Raw genomic sequence first — 20,891 nt, 5'->3', positions numbered from 1 at the left:
TTGGTATTAAATTATTTTCAAACTCTTGAGTTGTCTAACGTCATAATGAAGCCATACAGTGTTTTAAATAGAGTATAGCTGTTTTCTTAGTTTAAGATGTATAATTTGGAATAATAAATTTTTGGTCGTTGGAAAAGAATTCATTGGTTTTTATTCTGTCTCATGAGTTAGTTTCACCCTGGGCCTTTCATTTTAATACATGAATAAATACATTGGTGTATTTACATATAGCAGTATTTTCAATATATCACTCATAGTATATCATAATATAGTAGTGGAGAAAATTTAATAAGTAATGTGGAAGGCCAGGCCATGGTGACATTAGTTTCACTAAATGTCAGCTTTGAGTTTTTTGTCCCTGTTTTTAGATTTAAGATGAATGGTTTTCTTTAGCATAGGAGCATATAGTTTTTGCATATCCATAAGAGTTACTATTTTTAGCATTCAAAAATGGAGGTGTACTTAAGAGTTATTAAACGGAAAATTATATTCTTTTTCTGGACCAGTGTATAAAAAACAAATAGCAACAATACAGATAATTGACAAAACTTTTGCCTCATAATTTGTTGATGCTGATAAGTTTTATGAAACTTCTTATTGAGTTACAGTATACATGAGAAAAGTATAACCTAATCCTAACATGCATCATAAATGTATAGCTTGATGAATTTTCACACTGTGTACACCCATGAAACAACGTTTAGAACATCTGATCAGATTAGAAATCCTAATACCCTAGATCCTTGTCATGTTCCCTCCCAGTCACTTTCCCCTCATGGGTATCCACTCTCCTGATTGTAATGATATAGGTTAGGTTACCTGTTTTTGAACTTAATGTAAATGGAATAGTCACCTAGAATATGTCTGACTTCTTTAGCACTTCTTTGGTTTGTGAGAATCATTTGTATTGTTGCATGCAGTTGTAATGTGTTCATTTTCATTGCTCTATAGTACTTCATTGTGTCAGTCTACTTTTTTTTTTTTTTTCTGTCCTTTCTACTCTTGGTGAACATTTGTTGGGCACTTTTCAGTTTCAGGCTGTTCAAACTGGTGCTGCTACAAACACTAGTACATGTCTTTAGGAGAACATACATATGCGTTCTGTAGATTATATGTCTTGGAGTGGAATTGCTGGGATTTCGGCTATGCATTTATTCCATTAGAGTAGATACTAGCAAGTAGTTTTCCAAAGTAATGTGTCAGTTTACACTCCCACCAACAGGTATGAGAGTTCTGGGTATTCTGTATCCTAGCCAGCTTTTGTTATTTTTCTGTCTTTTTTATTTTTACTATTCTGGTGTAGAGTATTGGTATTTCCTTATGATTTTAATTTTCATTTCCCTGATGATCAGTGAGATTGAGTGTATTTTATATGTTTATTGGCTATTTGTATACTCTGTTTTTGAAGTGTTAATTGAAGTAATTTGTTTTTCTATTGCATTCTTTGTTTTTTTTTTAACACTGATTTGTAGAAGTCTTTAGGAGAAGGAAATGGCAACCCACTCCAGTATTCTTCCCTAGAGAATCCGGTGGGCAGAGGAGCTTGGTGGGCTGCTGTCCATGGCATCGCACAGAGTCAGTCACAACTGAAGTGACTTAGCATGCCTGCATGCATTGGAGAAGGAAATGGCAACCTACTCTAGTATTCTTGCTTGGAGAATCCCAGGGACAGAGGAGCCTGCTGGGCTGCCGTCTACAGGGTTGCACAGAGTCAGACACGACTGAAGGGACTTAGAAGCAGCAGCAGTAGTAGTCTTTATATAATACCTTACAGGAGTCTTTGTTAGATATATGTATTGTGAATATCTTCTTTTCTGGTGTCTTACAGTTTTTAGATTTAACACAGTTCAGTTTATTACTTGTTCTATCTTTTTTTGTTTTAAATGAATGGAACTTTTGTGTCCTATTTAAGAAATTGTTTCTTATTCCAAGGTCATGAAAGTATTTTCCTTTGTTTCCTTCTGAATATTTAATTCCTTTGTCTTTCACTTTTGAGTCTGTTACTGGTAAGTTTTTAATTGTGGTTCATATATTAGAAGGTAGGTCAGGATTCCTAGTCTGTCTTAGACTCCGGCTATACTAAGTGAGCTGATTCAGATGGTGGGATTGTTTGGGAAGAGCACTGTTGTTGGCATGACACTGACTTATGCAGTAATGATTATTGTTATTAAACACTTAGTATTTGCCAGGTACTTCATGTGTATTAACTTTTAAAACCTTCACATCATGTGTTATTCTCATTTTATAGATGAGGAAAACTAGGCCAAAGAAGGTATGGGACTTGCCCACATTCACAGAGTATGTGTTACAGCCAGACTGTGAACCATGTTCTCTGACCCATAGCCCAGCCTCTCCATCAGTATTGCCTCTTAGTGGTGTGAGTTATAAATGGGACTTGGATTTGGAACCTTTTTTGTGACTTGTGTGTTTTTCACAGGAAAGGGCTCTGCTACACTGGGATAGGAAACTTTTTTTAAAAAGTTGGCTTAAATATCTAAGTTCATTTCATCTAAGTTCATGGCATAAACATGTTCATCAGAGTTAAAGATACAGATTAGATTCTAGAGTGTTCATGAAAAGAAAGTATCTAGTAGCATCAGTGTCCTTGCATTCTCAAGTTAAGAGATGATCATCAGGTTCAAAAATGGTGACAACATTGTTGTGATTACTATATCTATAGTATTATTTCAGTTGAAGGGTTCCTCAGTTGTCTGAGGGACTGTCCTGCCATACTCTGCTGCTTATGAGTTTATCCATGGTGGTACCAGGATATTAACACACTGAGCCATGTGAATGCTAGGTAAGCTAACAGCTGTGAACACTTGCATGACTCAGTTTCTGACTGTTTTGGGGATATATATTTTGTATCCAATTCCAAAAGATCAATTATTTTGTCATATTTTAAAAAATAATAAATTGTTGATTTGGACTAAAATCTTTTACTATATGTATTGATATTTTTTATTGTATACTTCCAGTTTCATCTTCTTTTAGTCAACTTAATAACTTTTCCCTCCAAGTGTTAAATGAGCTAATAAGGATATTTTGTTCCCATCACAAAATCATAACATATGATGTTCATGAAATACTTCAGATTCCTTGAGAGAATATAGTCTCATTTTTATTCACAATTATTAACAATGAAAGCATACTCAATATTATTAAAAGCTTATCTTCAGCCTAGAAGGGAAGAGGATTAAACTCATGGATTGTGAGAAATATGTAACAATCATCCATATTCCTTTTTTGGCAGATCTGTATCTAGTGCCAGGGAACAGAATTTCCCTAGATGGTTCAAATAAAGAAACTTTAATGAAGGAACTTACAGAAGCATGGGTAGGTTAAGAATAAACAAGATATGGTTGAGGCAGCCAGAGAATAGCAACAGGAGAAAGCCTTTATCATCCCTAAAATTGAAGACACGTGGAGGAATTATTGTGAGGCGCCCCATGAGAGTCTGAATCACCAGGTGGTAGCTACAGTTGAGGAGGCATAGCTACTGAAAAGATGTACTGGAGGATGGAAGGAGCAGAATATACTCTTGCCTTCAGACTCCTGCCTGTTTCCCAGTGATGGAACCCAATCTGAGGCCAACAGGCAAGAGAGCCAGTCTGCAAGGAACAGCCACTCGGGGCACAGAATGTGCAAAGGAAGATGGGAAATGTATTTGGGGGTGGTAAATGGACCCTACCAGAATGCCTTCATCAGTTAAAGTATTTTATAATACTATGGTCAGTCGGTTCAGTTGCTCAGTTGTGTCCAACTCTTTGTGACTCCATGGACTGCAACACGCCAGGCTTCCTTGTCCATTACCAACTCCTGGAGCTTGCTCAAACTCATGTCCATCAGGTCGGTGATGCCATCCAAACATCTCATCCTGTGTTGTCCCCTTCTCCTCCTGCCTTCAATCTTTCCCAGCATCAGGGTCTTTTTCTAATGGGTCAGTTCTTCGCATCAGGTGGCTAAAGTATTGACCATAGCCAAATACTTAGTAAGGAGGACTAAAAGACACCCTAGACAGGAATTATTAAATTATTTGGTCTTAAGACCCTTTACAAGAAAAGAGTTTATGTTGGTTATAGTAGTTGATACTCACTGTATTTTAAATTTGAACAGAAATGTGAAATATTTTATCAGCTCATATAAGAATAGCAATTCATTACATATTAACATAAATAAGATTTAAAAAATTAAATCTAAAGATAAAGAAATTAATAAATAAAATTATTTATTTTCCAGAATAAAACAAAAATAGTGGGAAAGTATTATTGTTTTATATCTTTCCAAGTTTAATGTCTGGCTTCATAGAAGAAACTGGGTTCTCATATCTGTTTCTGCTTATAATCTGTTGTGATATGTTGTTTGACTGAAATATATAGAGAAAATTCAGCCTCAGTTGGAAAAGGGAGAACCTTGCAGACTTCTTGAATAGATCTCAAACACCCAAGATTTCTCAGACACCACCTTATATTGATCTTTGTTAATCTTTTCCAGAGCACACTCTATACTATATATACCTTATATATTTTTGAGGAGTTGCTGTAGGAGAAGTGACTTTGAACCACATTGTATCTTTCTCTGCAATAACAAAATCTGCTGTTCTGGCTTGTCAGTTTTGAGCATAGACTAGTTATTGCCTTGCTTTACTGAGTAAACACATCCAACTGTGAGATATGGTCTGATTCAGAGATGTGGACAAGCTTTTTTCATGTTCTGTTTTCACTTGAGGAATACTGTGGTAAAATACTTTTGCCATTCTTAATTTCATTCTTAGTTATTTGATTGATATTTTGTTTGTTTGATCATCTTCCTGAAAAAATGGATACCAAAAGTCATTAGTAGGAAAATTGCGTTTTTTTTCACCTTATGGAAATTTGACTTTAAAGGATTGGAATTATTTCAGAATAGAGTTCTTCTAAGGCCTAAATCTGTTTTGATTTTTAAAAATAACTTTTTATTATAACTTCTTTTTTCTAGTGATTAGAGTTTCTTGATCTTTTCTCTGCTTAACTCAGATTTATTTAGGTCTCTGTTGTTATTTCTATATTGAGAGTATAGTATCTTTATAAAATTTAACAAATTCATAAAATATATATAAACCAAAGAGAATAATGTTCATAAAATTATTGCACATATAAACTTGTGGTATATGTGTTTCTATATAAACATGAAGGATTATCGCTTATGTTTTAATTAAATTGTATTAGTGTAGCAACATCTCCACATCTCACAGTATTTGTGATTATCAGTATCAAGGGTTCTCTACCATGTAGTACTTGTTATTGATAACATGCAGACACTGTCACAGAAATAAATCAGTTTTACATGGGATTAGTTTCTAATTAAGACAAATTTGCTATTTAAATGTAATCTCTTTTTTCCCCCAAAGAAGATTAATGAAATATTTTTCTTCTTTCCCAAAGGAGCTACTGCTTTCTGGCATGCCAGAAATTGATGTGAGTGATTGGATAAAAAATACAGAATACACAAGTGGCTATGAAAGAGAAGATCCAGTGATTCAGGTAAAATCGCTCTAGAGCTTAGAATGAAGTTAAGTTTTGCCATTTAATCTTGTAAGCTTTTCAGCACTATTGAATGAAAACCTATGTTAATTAACAAAGTAAAGTTTTTCTCTAAATTCTTCTCATGGGAATTCCATATGAAAGCTTTGTATGAAACCTTGTTTGATAAGTGAGTTTCATAGAATAAAATATGCTTTATGAATATTGCACATTGCTCTGGTACTAAGAAGCCTACAATTGCTCTGAAATGTGAGTTTAGTTTTTTATTGTTGTTTTTAGTGGTTCTGGGAAGTTGTGGAAGATATTACTCCAGAGGAGAGAGTTCTTCTCTTGCAGTTTGTTACTGGCAGGTAAGAAGTGTTTTTATGATAATGTAGAAAGAATTTAATATATTCCATTTCTAATTGATTAGAGATAAGCAACTCAAAGTGAATTATTACTCTGAATTGTCTGTTTCTCACCTCCTTTTCTATATTTTTAGACATTAAACAAAGGTTTATTTAGGCATTAATGTTAAAATATATAGTAGTACCCAAAATATGTTTATTTAAGGTATAAAAAATTGTTCCTGTCAGAACTGTCAACATATATATTATTTTGTAACTTGGTAGTCTTTTCAATCTGTAGGTCAATAATAGTAGCCAATAGTTGTTGCTGCGACAACACACACACACACAAAATACATATAATACCCATACACAGCATTTTTTATTCAATTTTTGTCAGATTTTAATGTTTTAAGATTTGTGATACCATACATTGAAAAGTGTACATTTGGAAACAAACATTATCAGTGTTAGAAAACTAAATGATTTAAATCTCTCTTAACTTATAGTTCTGAAAGATGTAAAAGAAAGGTGTGATTTTCATTCTTGATAACTTAGAATTTCATCTGTATCCTTCTATTTATCAAAATATAGTTCAGTTGTTGCATTATAAATTTGCATGTTTCTTCTAAGAAAATTGGAACATAGAAAACCAAAAGAAATAAGAAAAACCATCACTTGCCATCAATAACCATTATAAATAATTTGATATATTTATTTTTACTACCTGTTTTAAAAACATAGTGTGAATGTATATCTATATTACATATATGTAACTTAAAGTCCATTGTTTTATTTTTTTAATTTTATTTATTTGTCTGCACTGCATTTTGGTTTTGGCATGCAGGCTGTTTGATTTTTGTTATAGCATGTGGGATCTAGTCCCCCAACCAGGAATCGAACCCAGGCCCCCTGATTGAGAGCACAGAGTCTTTGCCATTGGACCACCAGTGAAGTTCCCACTGTTTTATTTTTAAAGTAGTTTGTAACCATTGTAGAAACTTTGGAAAATGGAGAAAATAGATAGGGGAAAATGAAAATCCCATTAAGTAATTACACTGTTCATAGATAACACTATTAATATTTTGCTGTATTTTTTAGTTTTTTAAGTATATAGTTAGAAAAATGGAGTTACAATGTATACCTAATTTTAAAGAATAAATAAAACATGAATTAGTCACAGATTATAGACTAAAAATATGAAACAAAATCTTGTCAGTTTTTTGTTTACTTGGCTTCTCACTGCCAAGAAATACCTAGAGATTTCAGTAATTTAATAAAAAGAGTTTAAAATTATTTTTTATATATAGGAAGATTAGACTAAAATTTTATAAAATCATCTCTCATCTCAGTCTCTGAATGTAATCTATTTTGGTTATTCTTCCAGAGTTTTTCTGACATATACAAATTTTTATTTTTTAAAAACATTGTTCCTCTTTTATAACTTTTGAATTTAACAATATATTGTTTAAAATGGATTCATTTATAGATCTAATTTTTTAAATGGCTATCTATTCTTAAATCTCTTGACCTCTCAGCCATGAAGAGATACCTCATGTCCAAGGTAAGAGAAACCCAAGTAAGACGGTAGGCGCTAAGAGAGGGCATCAGAGGGCAGACAGACTAAAATCACAATCACAGAAAACTAGCCACTCTGATACATGGACCACAGCCTTGTCTAACTCAATGTGAGACATGCCATGTGGGGCCACCCAAGATGGACGGGTCATGGTGAAGAGGTCTGACAGAATGTGGTCCGCTGGAGAAGGGAATGGCAAACCATTTCAGTATTCCTGCCTTGAGAACCCCATGAATAGTATGAAAAGGCAAAATGATAGGATACTGAAAGATGAACTCCCCAGGTTGGTAGGTACCCGATATGCTACCGGAGATCAATGGAGAAATAACTCCAGAAAGATTGAAGGGATGGAGCCAAAGCAAAAACAATACCCAGCTGTGGATGGGACTGGTGATAGAAGCAAGGTCCAGTGCTGTAAAGAGCAACATTGCATAGGAACCTGGAATGTTAGGTCCATGAATCAAGGCAAATTGGAAGTGGTCAAACAGGAGATGGAAAGAGTGAACATTTTAGGGATCAGTGAACTAAAATGGACTGGAATGGGTGAATTTAACTCAGATGGCCATTATATCTACTACTGTGGGCAGGAATCCCTAAGAAGAAATGGAGTAGCCATCAAGTCACAAAGAGTCCGAAATGCAGTACTTGGATGCAATCTCCGAAATGATAGAATGATCTCTTATTTGTTTCCAAGGCAAACCATTCAATATCATGGTAATCCAAGTCTATACTTCGATGAGTAACACTGGAGAAGCTGAAGTTGAACGGTTCTATGAAGACCTACAAGACCTTTTAGAACTAACATGGAAAAAAGATATCCTTTTCATCATAGGGAACTGGAATGCTAAAGTAGGAAGTCAAGAAACACCTGGAGTAACAGGCAGTTTGTCCTTGGAGTACAGAATGAAGCAGGGCAAAGGCAAATAGAGTTTTGCCAAGAGAATGCACTGGTCATAGCAAATGCCCTCTTCCAACAACACAAGAGAAGACTCTTCCAACAACACAAGAGAAGACATCACCAGATGGTCAACACCGAAATCAGATTGATATTCTTTGCAGCCAAAGATGGAGAAGCTCTATACAGTCAGCAAAAACAAGACCAGGAGCTGACTGTGGCTCTGATCATGAACTCCTTATTGCCATATTCAGACTTAAATGGAAGAAAGTGGGGAAAACCACTGGACCATTCAGGTATGACCTAAATCAAATCCCTTATTATACAGTAGAAGTGAGAAATAGATTTAAGGGACTAGATCTGATAGACAGAGTGCCTGATGAACTATGGACGGAGGTTTGTGACATTGTACAGGAAACAGGGATCAAGACCATCCCCAAGAAAAAGAAATGCAAAAAAGCAAAATGGCTGTCTGGGGAGGCCTTACAAATAGCTGTAATAAGAAGAGATGTGAAAAGCAAAGGAGAAAAGGAAAGATATACCCATTTGAATGCAGAGTTCCAAAGAATAGCAAGGAGAGATAAGAAAGCCTTTCTCAGGGATCAATGCAAAGAAATAGAGGAAAACAATAGAATGGGAAAGAGTAGAGATCTCTTCAAGAAAATTAGAGATACCAGGGGAACATTTCATGCAAAGATGGGCTTGATAAAGGATAGAAATGGTATGGACCTAACAGAAGCAGAAGATATTAAGAAGAGGTTGCAAGAATACACAGGTTCAGTTCAGTTGCTCAGTCGTGTCTGACTCTTTGCGACCCCATGAATCGCAGCATGCCAGGCCTCCCTGTCCATCACCAACTCCCGGAGTTCACTCAGACTCATGTCCATCGAGTCAGTGATGCCATCCAGCCATCACATCCTCTGAGAACTATACAAAAAAGAGCTTCATGATGCAGATAATAATGATGGTGTGATCACTCATCTAGAGCCAGACATCCTGGAATGTGAAGTCAGGTGGGCCTTAGGAAGTACCACTACGAACAAAGCTAGTGGAGGTGATGGAATTCCAGTTGAGCTATTTAAAATACTGAAAGATGATGCTGTGAAAGTGCTGCACTCAATATGCCAGCAAATTTGGAAAACGCGGCAGTGGCCACAGGACTGGAAAAGGTCAGTTTTCATTCCAGTCCCAAAGAAAGGCAATGACAAAGAATACTCAAACTACCGCACAACCAACCTAGACAGCATATTAAAAAGCAGAGACATTACTTTGCCAACAAAGATCCATCTAGTCAAGGCTATGGTTTTTCCAGTAGTCATGTATGGATGTGAGAGTTGGACTGTAAAGAAAGCTGAGCACTGAAGAATTGATGCTTTTGAACTGTGGTGTTGGAAAAGACTCTTGAGAGTCCCTTGGATTGCAAGAAGATCCTACCAGTCCATCCTAAAGGACATCAGTCCTGGATATTCATTGGAAGGATTGATGTTGTAGCGGAAAGTCCAATACTTTAGCCACCTGATGTAAAGAGCTGACTCATTTGAAAAGACCCTTGATGCTGGGAAAGATTGAGGGCAGGAGGAGAAAGGGACGAGAGAGGATGAAATGGTTGGATGGAATCACCGACTCAATGGACATGAGTTTGGGTAAACTCCTGGAGCTGGTGATTGACAGGGAGGCCTGGCTTGCTGTGCTTCATGGGGTCACAAAGAGTTGGACAGGACTGAGCGACTAAACTGAACTGAATGGATAATGTCCTTTATTGCTAAATTTTCCTGTTTATGAATAATGCTGAACAAATAAGGAATTTGTATGCTTTTTATACTGGCAGATAAGTTTGATTATTATTTTTTTCAGTTCTTGCCTGGAGAATCCCAGGGACGGTGGATGGGCTGCCATCTTTGGGGTCGCACAGAGTTGGACATGACTGAAGTGACTTAGCAGCAGCAGCAGCAGCAGTTTGATTATTTATAAATGTAGGATAAATAGGATAAGCATATAGGGAAAATTCTTAAAAGGGAAAATTTTGCATGCACATTATATACATTTTTATAACTTTCAGACATTGCTTACTTAAATTTCAGAAAGATACCATTATTGACATCAGCAGGGAATGAGAGGCCCTGTTTTCTTTCATTCTGTCAATGTAAGATATAATCATTTTTATTTCCATGGTTTCTTATATGTTTACTTTGTGTTGGAATAGATTTCCTGTCTTTATTTTTGAACATTATTCCGCTGCTGCTGCTGCTGCTAAGTCACGTCAGTCATGTCCGACTCTGTGCGACCCCATAGATGGCAGCCCACCAGGCTCCCCCGTCTCTGGGATTCTCCAGGCAAGAACACTGGAGTGGGTTGCGATTTCCTTCTCTAATGCATGAAAGTGAAAAGTGAAAGTGAAGTCACTCAGTCGTGTCCAACTCTTAGCAACCCCATGGACTGCAGCCCACCAGGCTCCTCCATCCATGGGATTTTCCAGGCAAGAGTACTGGAGTGGGGTGCCATTGCCTTCTCCGGTACATTATTTTACCATCATTTAAAAAAATTTGTTTTTTAATGTCCCTAGATATTACAGATAGGGACATTTATAACTCTGCAAATATTTTTCCCAGGTTATCATTTGCCTTTTAATTTTATTAAGTTAGACATATAGATTTCCATATAGATTATAAATTTAATTTATAAAAATTCTATAATGAAGATTCTAAATTAGGCTTGCAAGTTGATTATTGCTTTCCTACAGTTTTTTTTTTTTTTTAAATATATTCTTCCCTACTCCCAAGATTTTGTATACTTATATGTTTTTCTACATTTTGGGGTAACATTTTTGTTTCTGTTTTTACATACCAGTTTTTAAGCCATCTGGACATTATTTTGGTTTATGTTATAAGCCAGGGCTCTTTAGTTTTTTTCTAAGTGGTTTATATTTAAACACAATTTAATAAATTGCTATATTTTCCTTCATGATTTGGTGGGTATGAGCCTTTAAAATTCAGGAAATAATTATTCAAGTTCTTTAGTACTAAAATTGTTAGTTTGCTACTTTTATAGAATAAAAAACAGTTGGATTAGTGATACACAATATGTCTCCTGGTTCTATAGTCATAGTTAGCAATGCTGAAAAGAACTGCACGGTTTGCTATTTAACTGATAGAGAAGTGTAGTGGCAAATCCATTTAAACTGAGGTGAAGGATTTGGGTAAAGAGTAGAAGCCAAGGAGGCTGAGGGGAAACTACATGGACCTAAGCTTTACCTTCAAGTTGAAAAGTCCACTTTTCAGCACTTGGTCAAAATGGAGTCCTTGCTTTGAATTTAAACAGAGTAAATCTTAAGGTTTTTTTAAACCATAACTTTCCTTTTACACTAGACCCAGTTATCAATAGGTATAGTGTTTGCCCTTCTAGACAAAAACTATGTACTTTGCTTTTTTGCACTTCCTGGAAAATTCTGTTTATCCTTTATATTTAGATTGCAAAATGTCTTCCTCCATATCCATTATTAATCTAGAACAATCTTACTAAAGAGTTGTAGGAGACTAGAGTTGTGTTCTAGTTGTAGGAGCAAGAATCTGTATCATCAGTAACTTTAAAGTATTTTTATGGTGGTGACAGTATTTTGTTTATCCACAAGACAGTCTTAAATTTCTAACTTTTGTTTCATTACCTGTTAGTAATGAATCTCAGACTATATGACTACTTTGTATAAAATAGAAATATGTCATTTTTATTAACTGTAATTTTACATTGTATAATTCAGGTGTCATAATACTCAACCAAAGACAATTTCATTTATTTTTCTCATATATGCTTAAGCTTGATGAGCCATAATCTTAGCTTAAGATCCATTGGTTATTCAGGTAGGGGGCCCAGTCATTGTTTATAGTTTAAAAGAGGAGTAAGATTTCAGGTATTATTTGTGAATATCAGTTTACAGAATATTTTCAGTTTAGATATTAAAATTGGAGGCTTAACTAATTTTTCAAAATTTATTTATATGAATTGTGATATTGAAATTCTGTGTTATAATTTGTGTAAGAATCTGTGTCAAGGCTCATTTTCTCACCTGTCCTGATGAAGTGGTATATTTGTATTTAAAATCTGCCTCTAATATCTTTCATCCCTTTTTATTTTTGGTCACCTTTGTTAATTTTTTAGGCAAAGTTAATATGCATAGATAAACTAATCTTGAATTTTATTTCACTTTATAGACATATATATTCAGGTCTTTAGATATTCTCTTGCCCTAAGTAGGAATTCCTCATATGTTAGGGTTTTGTTAGGAAGATTCAGGCATCCTTTTAGCATTCACTTGAATTTCTAAGGTAAGTTTAGGCATTTCATCAATAAAGTTTTTAATAGTAACCAAACTACTTCCTAGCCAGAAAAGAAAACTGCTAGTTTTAGAGATCTATTTCTATTGGATTGTTTTTTTTCTCTATGAATATGTGCATATCATCTGTGATTTAAATATTAATAGAAAATCTTGGTGCTTTATTCTACAGTTTTCTTAGTGTGTGTGGTAAGACATATATAACATTTAACATTTTAATCATTTTTAAATGTATAGTTCTGTGTACATTCACATTGTCATACAGCCATCACTTCCATTCATCTCCTGAGCTTTTTTATTTTCCTCAGTTGAAATTGTACCCATTAAACACTTAACTTTCCATTTCCCATACCCCCAGTCTCTGGCAACCACCATTCTACTTTCTGTCTAAATGAGTTTGATTACTTTAGGTCCGTTGCAGGTAGAATCATATGGTGCCTTTTTGTGACAGGCTTATTTCACTTAGCACAATGTCCTCAAGATTCATCCATAGTATAGCATATGTCAGAACTCCCTTCCTTTTTAAGGATGAATAGTATTCTGTTGTATGTGTTTACCACATTGTGCTTATCCTTCCATCCGTGGATGGTTACTTATGTTGCGTCCACAATTTGGCTATTGTGAGTAATGCTGTTATGAACATGGCATGTACAAATATCTCTAAGTCTCTACTTTCTGTTCTATTGGATATATACTATAACTCTATGATTAATTTTTTTAGAAACTGTCATAATGTTTTCCATACTTGGGTGCACCATTTTATATTACCTTCAGCAGTTGCATAAGGGTTTCACTTTCTGCATGACCTTTCCAAAACTGTATTTTTTCTGATGCCTTTTAAAAAAAATAACTGTCATCTTAATATCTCTGAGGTAGTTATCTCAGTGTAGGTTATTTTTTTAACATTTTTAAAAAATTGCGTATTTTGGCTGTGCTGGGTCTTTATTGCTACACAGGCTTTTCTCTGGTTGCAGGGATCAGGGGTTACTTGCTAGTTGTGGTGTGCAGGCTTCTCATTGCCGTGGCTTCTCTTGTGGTGGAGCACGAGGTCTCAGGCATGCAGGCTTCAGCAGTTGTGGTGCCTGTGCTCAGCAGTTGCAGGTCACAGGCTCTAGAGGACAGACTCAGTAATTGTAGCACACAGTCTTAGTTTAAGCTCCTCAGCATGTGGGATCTTCCTGGACCAGGGATCGAACCCATTGGAAGGTGGACTCTTTACCATTGAACCACCAGGGAAGCCCTCAGCCCTCACTGTGGTTTTGATTTACATTTCCCTAATGACAAGTAATTTTGATTGAACATCTTTTGAATGCTTATAAGCCATTTGTGTATTTTCTTTGGAAAAATGTCTGTTTGAACCCTGTCCCTATTTTTTAAATTAGATTTTTGTTGTTAAGTTGTAGGAACTCTATATATTGGGTTGGGCAAAAAGTTCATTTGGGTTTTCCCGTAAGATGTTGCAGAAGAAACTGAACGTATGTTTTGGCCAATGTGGTATTTTCTCAATATTGATTCCTTGTCATATTTATGATTTAAAAATATTTTCTCCTGTGGCTCACATTTTCATTCAGTTCATGGTATCCTTTGGCACCCAAGTTTTAATCTTATGTCTAATTTATCTATTTTTCTTTTGTTGCCTGTGTTTTTGGTATCCTAGAAATCATTACCAAATCCAGTGTCATAAAGCTTTTCCCCTGGATTTTCTTCTAAGAATTTTACAGGTTTACCTCTTCATTTAGTTCTCTGATTCACTTTGAGTTAACTGTATATGGTGTTAGGTTAAGGTCTAACTTCATTTTTTTGTAGTGAATATTCAGTTTTCTCAGCACAGTTTGTTGAAAGGACTGTCCTTTTTCTGTTGAATGTTCCTAACACTCCTGTCAAAAAATCATTTGGCTGTATATTTGAGGGTTTATTTTGAGGTTCTTCATTCTATTTCTATCTGTCTTTATGTCGGTACACACTGTTTTGATTACTGTAGTTTTGGAGTTCAAATTTCAAAATTAGAAACTGTGAGACTTCTGACTTTGTTCACCTTTCTGTAGTCTCACTATACTCAGTTCAGTTCAGTCAGTCATGTCCGATTCTTTGTGACCCCATAGACTGCAGCACACCAGGCTTTCCTGTGCATCAACAACTCCAGGAGCTTACTGCAACCCATGTCCATAGAGTTGGTGATGCCATTCAACTATCTCATCCTCTCTTGTCCCCTTCTCCTCCCTCTTTCCCAGCATCAGGATCTTTTCAAATGAGTCAGCTCTTCACATCGGGTGGCCAAAGTATTGGAGCTTCAGCTCCAGCATCAGTTCTTCCAGTGAATATTCAGGACTGATTTCCTTTAGGATGGACTGGTTGGATCTCCTTGCAGTCCAAGGAACTCTCAAGAGTCTTCTCCAACACCACAGTTCAAAAGCATCAATTCTTCAGTGCTCAGCTTTCTTTATAGTCCAACTCTCATATCCATACATGACTCCTGGAAAACCATAGCTTTGACTAGATGGATCTTTGTTGGCCAAGTAATGTCTCTGCTTTTTAATATGCTGTCTAGGTTGGTCATAACTTTCCTTCCAAGGAGTAAGCCTCTTTTAATTTCATGGCTGCATGCTCCATCTGCACTGATTTTGGAGCCCAAGAAAATGAAGTCTGATACTGTTTCCCCATCTATTTCCCATGAAGTGATGGGACCAGATGCCATGATCTTAGTTTTCTGAATGTTGAGCTTTAAGCCAACTTTTTCACTCTCCTCTTTCACTTTCATCAAGAGGCTCTTTAGTTCTTCACTTTCTGCCATAAGGGTGGTGTCATCTGCATATCTGAGGTTATTGATATTTCTCCCAGCAATCGTGATTCCAGCTTGTGCTTCATCCAGCCCAGCATTTCTCATGATGTACTCTGCATATAAGTTAAATAAGCAGGGTGACGGTATACAGCCTTGACATACTCCTTTCCTGATTTGGAACCAGTCTGTTGTTCCATGTCCAGTTCTAACTGTTGCTTCTTGACCTGCATACAGGTTTCTCAAGAGGCAGGTCAGGTGGTCTGGTATTCCCACCTCTTTCAGAATTTTCCACAGTTTGTTGTGATCCACACAGTCAAAGGCTTTGGCATAGTCAATAAAGCAGAAGTAGATGTTTTTCTGGAACTCTCTTGCTTTTTCAATGATCCAGCAGATGTTGGGAATTTGATCTCTGGTTCCTCTGCCTTTTCTAAAACCAGCTTGAACATATGGAAGTTCACAGTTCACATATTGTTGAAGCCTGGCTTGGAGAATTTTGAGCATTACTTTGCTAATGTATGAGATAAGTGTAATTTTGTGGTAGGTTGAGCATTCTTTGGCATTGCCTTTCTTTGGGATTGGAATAAAACTGAGCTTTTCTAGTCCTGTGGCCATTGCTGAGTTTTCCAAATTTGCTGGCATATTGAGTGCAGCACTTTCACAGCATCATCTTTTAGGATTTGAAATAGTTCAACTGGAATTCCATCACCTCCACTAGTTTTGTCTGTAGTAATGCTTCCTAAGGCCCACTTGATTTCACGTTCCACGACATCTGGCTCCAAGTAAGTGATCACACCATCGTGGTTATCTGGGTCATGAAGATCTTTTTTTGTGTAGTTCTCCTGTGTATTCTTGCCACCTCTTCTTAATATGTTCTGCTTCTGTTAGGTCCATACCATTTCTGTCCTTTATCGAGCCCATCTTTGCATGAAATGTTCCCTTGGTATCTCTAATTTTCTTGAAGAGATCTCTAGTGTTTCCCATTCTATTGTTTTCCTCTATTTCTTTGCACTGATCACTGAGGAAGGCTTTCTTATCTCTCCTTGCTATTCTTTGGAACTCTGCATTCAAATGCATTTTCATTATGTCAGGTAACATTTTTAAAAAATGCATCCAATGTAAATCTCTGGAAAGATAAGTGTAAAGAATTTTCTAGTTTCCCACTGTGTAAAAGAATACAAAACAAAAACCTTTGAGCCTAGATATTTTTCACAGACAGGGAGATCATTTTGGATTACATATAAAAGCCTCTGTTGCTTGAATTAATCAAGTAAACCATTTATTTATTCAGCAAATATTTAATGAATGTCTGCTAGATACTATTCATTTTTATAATTCAAATTATATCTATTTCAAAGATTTTTATTGCATGGGTACAACTTACTAGATATGAACTCTTAGTTCCAGGGTCCCACATGGTGGATTTGCTAATATCATGGGTGGAAGTGGATTGCAAAACTTCACAATTGCTGCTGTGCCATATACTCCAAATCTTCTACCTACTTCAAGCACATGGTATGTTAAATTGGTTTATTTAAATGCACTGTGAATTTCTGATTAATTTAAATGATCAAAGGTCTGACTGCTTATTGCTTCATTGAGAGGAAAATCTCAGCAGTGATCTCTGTTCATTTTGTAATCACTGATAAATAAAGAATTATATAGTAATAGTTTCTTGCCTTCCGCTTTGTAGGTAGGAAAATGTTTGAGGAAACTACCTACTTATATTCTGTGTGTGCATGAGTGCTAAGTTGCTTCAGTTGTGTCTGACTCTTCGCGACCATGTGGACTGTAGCCTGCCAGGCTTCTTTGTCCATAGATTCTCCAGGCAAGAATACTGGAGTCAGTTGGCTTGCTCTCCTCCAGGGGATCTTCCCAACCCAGGGACCAAACCCATGTCTCTTATGTCGCCTGCATTGGCAGGTGGGTTCTTTACCACTAGCGTGACCTGGGAAGCCCCACCTATACTCTAATTGAATACGTATAGTTCAGATATCACTCAAGTTACACTGTCATAATTATCACTGAGTTACACTATCATTTCAAACTTAATTGCCCTATTGCTTATTTATTTTAGACTGGAGGGAACTTATTTTGGTCTGGTAATTTGCATACTAAAGGAAACTGCAGTGCAGCAGGGTTTGGTGGTTTTTTTTTCCTTTTTAAATACTACTTCAGGGTTTTCCAATTTGAATGCAAATTTGAGAGGGTGGTTTTATGTTAATTTTGAGTAGTGTTTTCACTTCTAGACAAAACAATAAAATATTTCAGAGCTTTCCTATTTAATAGTGGTATATTTTTCTTTTAAAGCATCAACATGCTCAAGTTACCTGAATACCCAAGCAAAGAAATACTCAAGGACAGGCTTCTTGTGGCACTACACTGTGGCAGCTATGGTTACACAATGGCATAATGAAGTCTGGAAAATTCATCTGACTGCTGATGAGCAATTCAGAGTGGCAGAAGTAATTTAGGAAACTGTCAACAGAAAAGCAGCCCAAATGCAGCCCATAGGCGGGGCTGATGTTTAAAATTCATAAAGGATCAGGTTTTCTTTTTTTCTCTCTCACTTTCCCTTTTATATTTTCTCAGTTTATGATACAATTAGAAAATATAAAATCACAGTAGTCTTCATTTCAAAAATGGTAATTGAAAATAATAGAAACTGTCCTTTTTCACATTTCTTTAATCTTATCCAAGAGTGTGTTAAGGCAGCATCCTATTCTACATTCCACATCTCCTATGTAACTATGTTAAAAAGGTGTTGTCTCTTTATTTTTCTATATAATAAATTGTATTAGGATATCCAGCCTGGTATGTCCTATTGCATGTAAAGTGCCGTTTATATATTGGAAAACTACTGTATAGAATGGGTTAATTTACATTGTATATAAAGCCACAAATATGTATTTTCCCATATTGAATCTATATTGCAATGATGTTTTTTTAGCTTTTCAGTATTTTAATATGTAAAGTTTAGACTGATGTGATAATAAACAGCTGATGAAATGACATCTGATTTATATATTAAAGCTTTTTCTGTATTGTATGAATTATTGTCTCAAAGTTATTCTTATGTTTTAATTATATTTAGATAAAACATGATATTTTACCCTGTTTCTTTTCATTACTATGGTTTTATCTGTGAACTCTAATGTCACATTTGAAAACATAATCCAGTGCGCAGATTACAATTTAAGTACATAATTCTTCCTTAAATTTGCTTTTTATGATTAAAATGTTGAATTCAAGTGATATATACCTAATATAGAGCATTGGATTTTTAAATTTTAGGGTGGGCTAATCAGTTTTCTTTTGAAAAGACACATTTGAATTGTTACAGCATACCTTTTAGGGGGGAAGCAGGCACACTCCAACATTCAAAAATATTAATGGAGGAATTTGTAATGTTTGGGGGCAGGAGGAGAAGGGGACGACAGAGGATGAGATGGCTGGATGGCATCACCGACTCGATGGACGTGAGTTTGAGTGGACTCTGGGAGTTGGTGATGGACAGGGAGGCCTGGCGTGCTGCAATTCATGGGGTTGCAAAGAGTCGGACACAACTGAGCGACTGAACTGAACTGAACTGATGGCCTTGCCTCTGGAAACTAAAAATAGACTATCCGGTGGCATCATTATTGGTAAAATGACTCTTATGTGCATATTTTCTCATATATATGCAAATACAGCAGCCACTGTAGTTGTCAGTGACAAATATAGACAATGTATATATCAATATAGACAAAATGTATATACGTGTATATAGGCTTATATGTTGAAAGCTTTGCTTTGCTAAGTTATAAAACTTCTTTAATACATGTTTTTGGTCCTCTTCCATTATTGTTGGTTTTTTTAATGTTAAGAAAACATCTTTCAACAGATTACATTAGAAACAAGGAAATCTCTTAAAATTACTAGTAGCTGTAAAATTAGGATTCAGATGCTTTATTTACAGTAAATGAAGCTAGTAGTTTTTAAAACGTTGGGTTTTGAAAATTTTGTATAAGAGGTCATTGCCTTCTAACTTCAAATAGGTTATTTAAGATTTTGTTGCTTATAATTTTAGTATTTATAAGCATTTATTTCTATTTTTTATAGTCATACATTGGCTTTGTCAGGCTGGTCCTTTTTATGGAGAGGAGATAATAGAACATTTAAAATCTCATGGTTTTATATCCATGAATTTGAATATTTTTATATAGAGCTAGCAATTTTAGGGTTTGTTCTTTAACATTATCTTTAGTTTCTAAACTTTAAGAATTTAGTTAATACAAAAAGGTTTTATATGGATTAAAATTCCTATTTAAACTAGAGGCAGCAGGTCTCTATTCTGTTCCCACAATTTCTTCTGTAAGTAGATGAATATGTTGAATGCAAGTATAAAAAAGTGATTAGAGATTTTCTTCCCCTTTGGGTAAAAGATTATACTAATAGGAAAATAACTCTTACAACATGTGGGAGTTTCATATAAGGAAGAAAACAGAGAAATACAGCATTTTACAGAAATGAAACTAGAAGGCAAAGGAGCATATTGTAGGAAACTGACTAATGAAAATATCTGGGTAAGATTAATATTATTGATATTACTATAATCATTATATCTATAATATTAACTTAAAATAAGTCTAATTAAAGTTATTTGAGAGGATAGTGACCACATAGTTAATAAAAACCATCTTCTAATTCATCTAAAAACAAAAGGTAATATAATCTAATGAAATCTATGCTAAGCACAGCCAGTTGTGGTGATGTCTTTGTTGGCTTTGGTGGCAGAATGATAGCTTTAAACATAGGTTATGTGTTGGAGGCTCACAGATAATTCCCACTCACACATGTGTTTTGTTTGTCAAAATAAATATTGAATTAGTTGTCAACATTTTAAAGAATCAGGAGATTTCACTTAGAAGTCAATATTTTTGACTTTTGAGAAATTAGATAATTTAACGTTGGGCAGAGATTCCCTAGAAGGCATTAGTAGTAGGCTGGAATTGAGTAAAAGTCACTTCTTGGAATGCTGAACATGGTCTCCAGTTTGCCATTTTCTTACCCTAACCTGCTTCACTATTTTCCTGGACATTGATGGCATTGGAGTTTGCTTTAAAAAAAAAAAAAAAAAAATTGTGTTGATTAGAAATGTTCTCTTGGAGTATAAAGTGAAACAAATTCTTTGGAAGGCAATTTGGCAGTATCAGACTTTTAAAATGTACACAAGTCTGACTCAACAATTCTACATCTAAGACTTAATCTGTGGAGATACTTGTACACATATATAACATATTTGTACAAGAATGTTCACTGAAGACTTGTTCATTATAGAGAAAAATGGAAATCAATATCAGTAAGGGGTTGCTAATTGTGTTCTATCTATACCAATAGAATATTAATTCACATTTACAAAGATTGAAATGGATGTGTACATCTGATACGTAAATGTTTCTTAAGTTCATTAAATGAAATAAGATG

At 35.3% G+C, this 20,891-nt stretch overlaps 1 protein-coding gene across 5 annotated transcripts in view; it reads left to right on the top strand.

Moving 5' to 3' along the window:
* HACE1 (HECT domain and ankyrin repeat containing E3 ubiquitin protein ligase 1) overlaps window positions 1-18,478 on the top strand; it is a 126,580-nt gene extending 108,102 nt beyond the window's left edge. For all 5 annotated transcript variants that reach the window (XM_025294649.3, XM_045161959.1, XM_025294650.2 and 2 more), the window contains 4 exons: window positions 5,424-5,522; window positions 5,802-5,872; window positions 16,827-16,940; window positions 17,736-18,478. In XM_025294649.3, coding sequence (XP_025150434.1) covers window positions 5,424-5,522; window positions 5,802-5,872; window positions 16,827-16,940; window positions 17,736-17,838 — 387 coding nt within the window. In that variant the 3' untranslated portion in view covers window positions 17,839-18,478. The remainder of the gene's footprint in view (window positions 1-5,423; window positions 5,523-5,801; window positions 5,873-16,826; window positions 16,941-17,735) is intronic.
* Window positions 18,479-20,891: the final 2,413 nt, after the last annotated feature.

The sequence above is a fragment of the Bubalus bubalis genome, chromosome 10 (genome assembly GCF_019923935.1).
Source record: "Bubalus bubalis isolate 160015118507 breed Murrah chromosome 10, NDDB_SH_1, whole genome shotgun sequence".
Taxonomy (NCBI): Eukaryota; Metazoa; Chordata; class Mammalia; order Artiodactyla; family Bovidae; genus Bubalus; species Bubalus bubalis.
The sequence above is the reverse complement of the archived record's forward strand: the minus strand, read 5'-3'. Positions and strand labels throughout refer to the sequence as shown.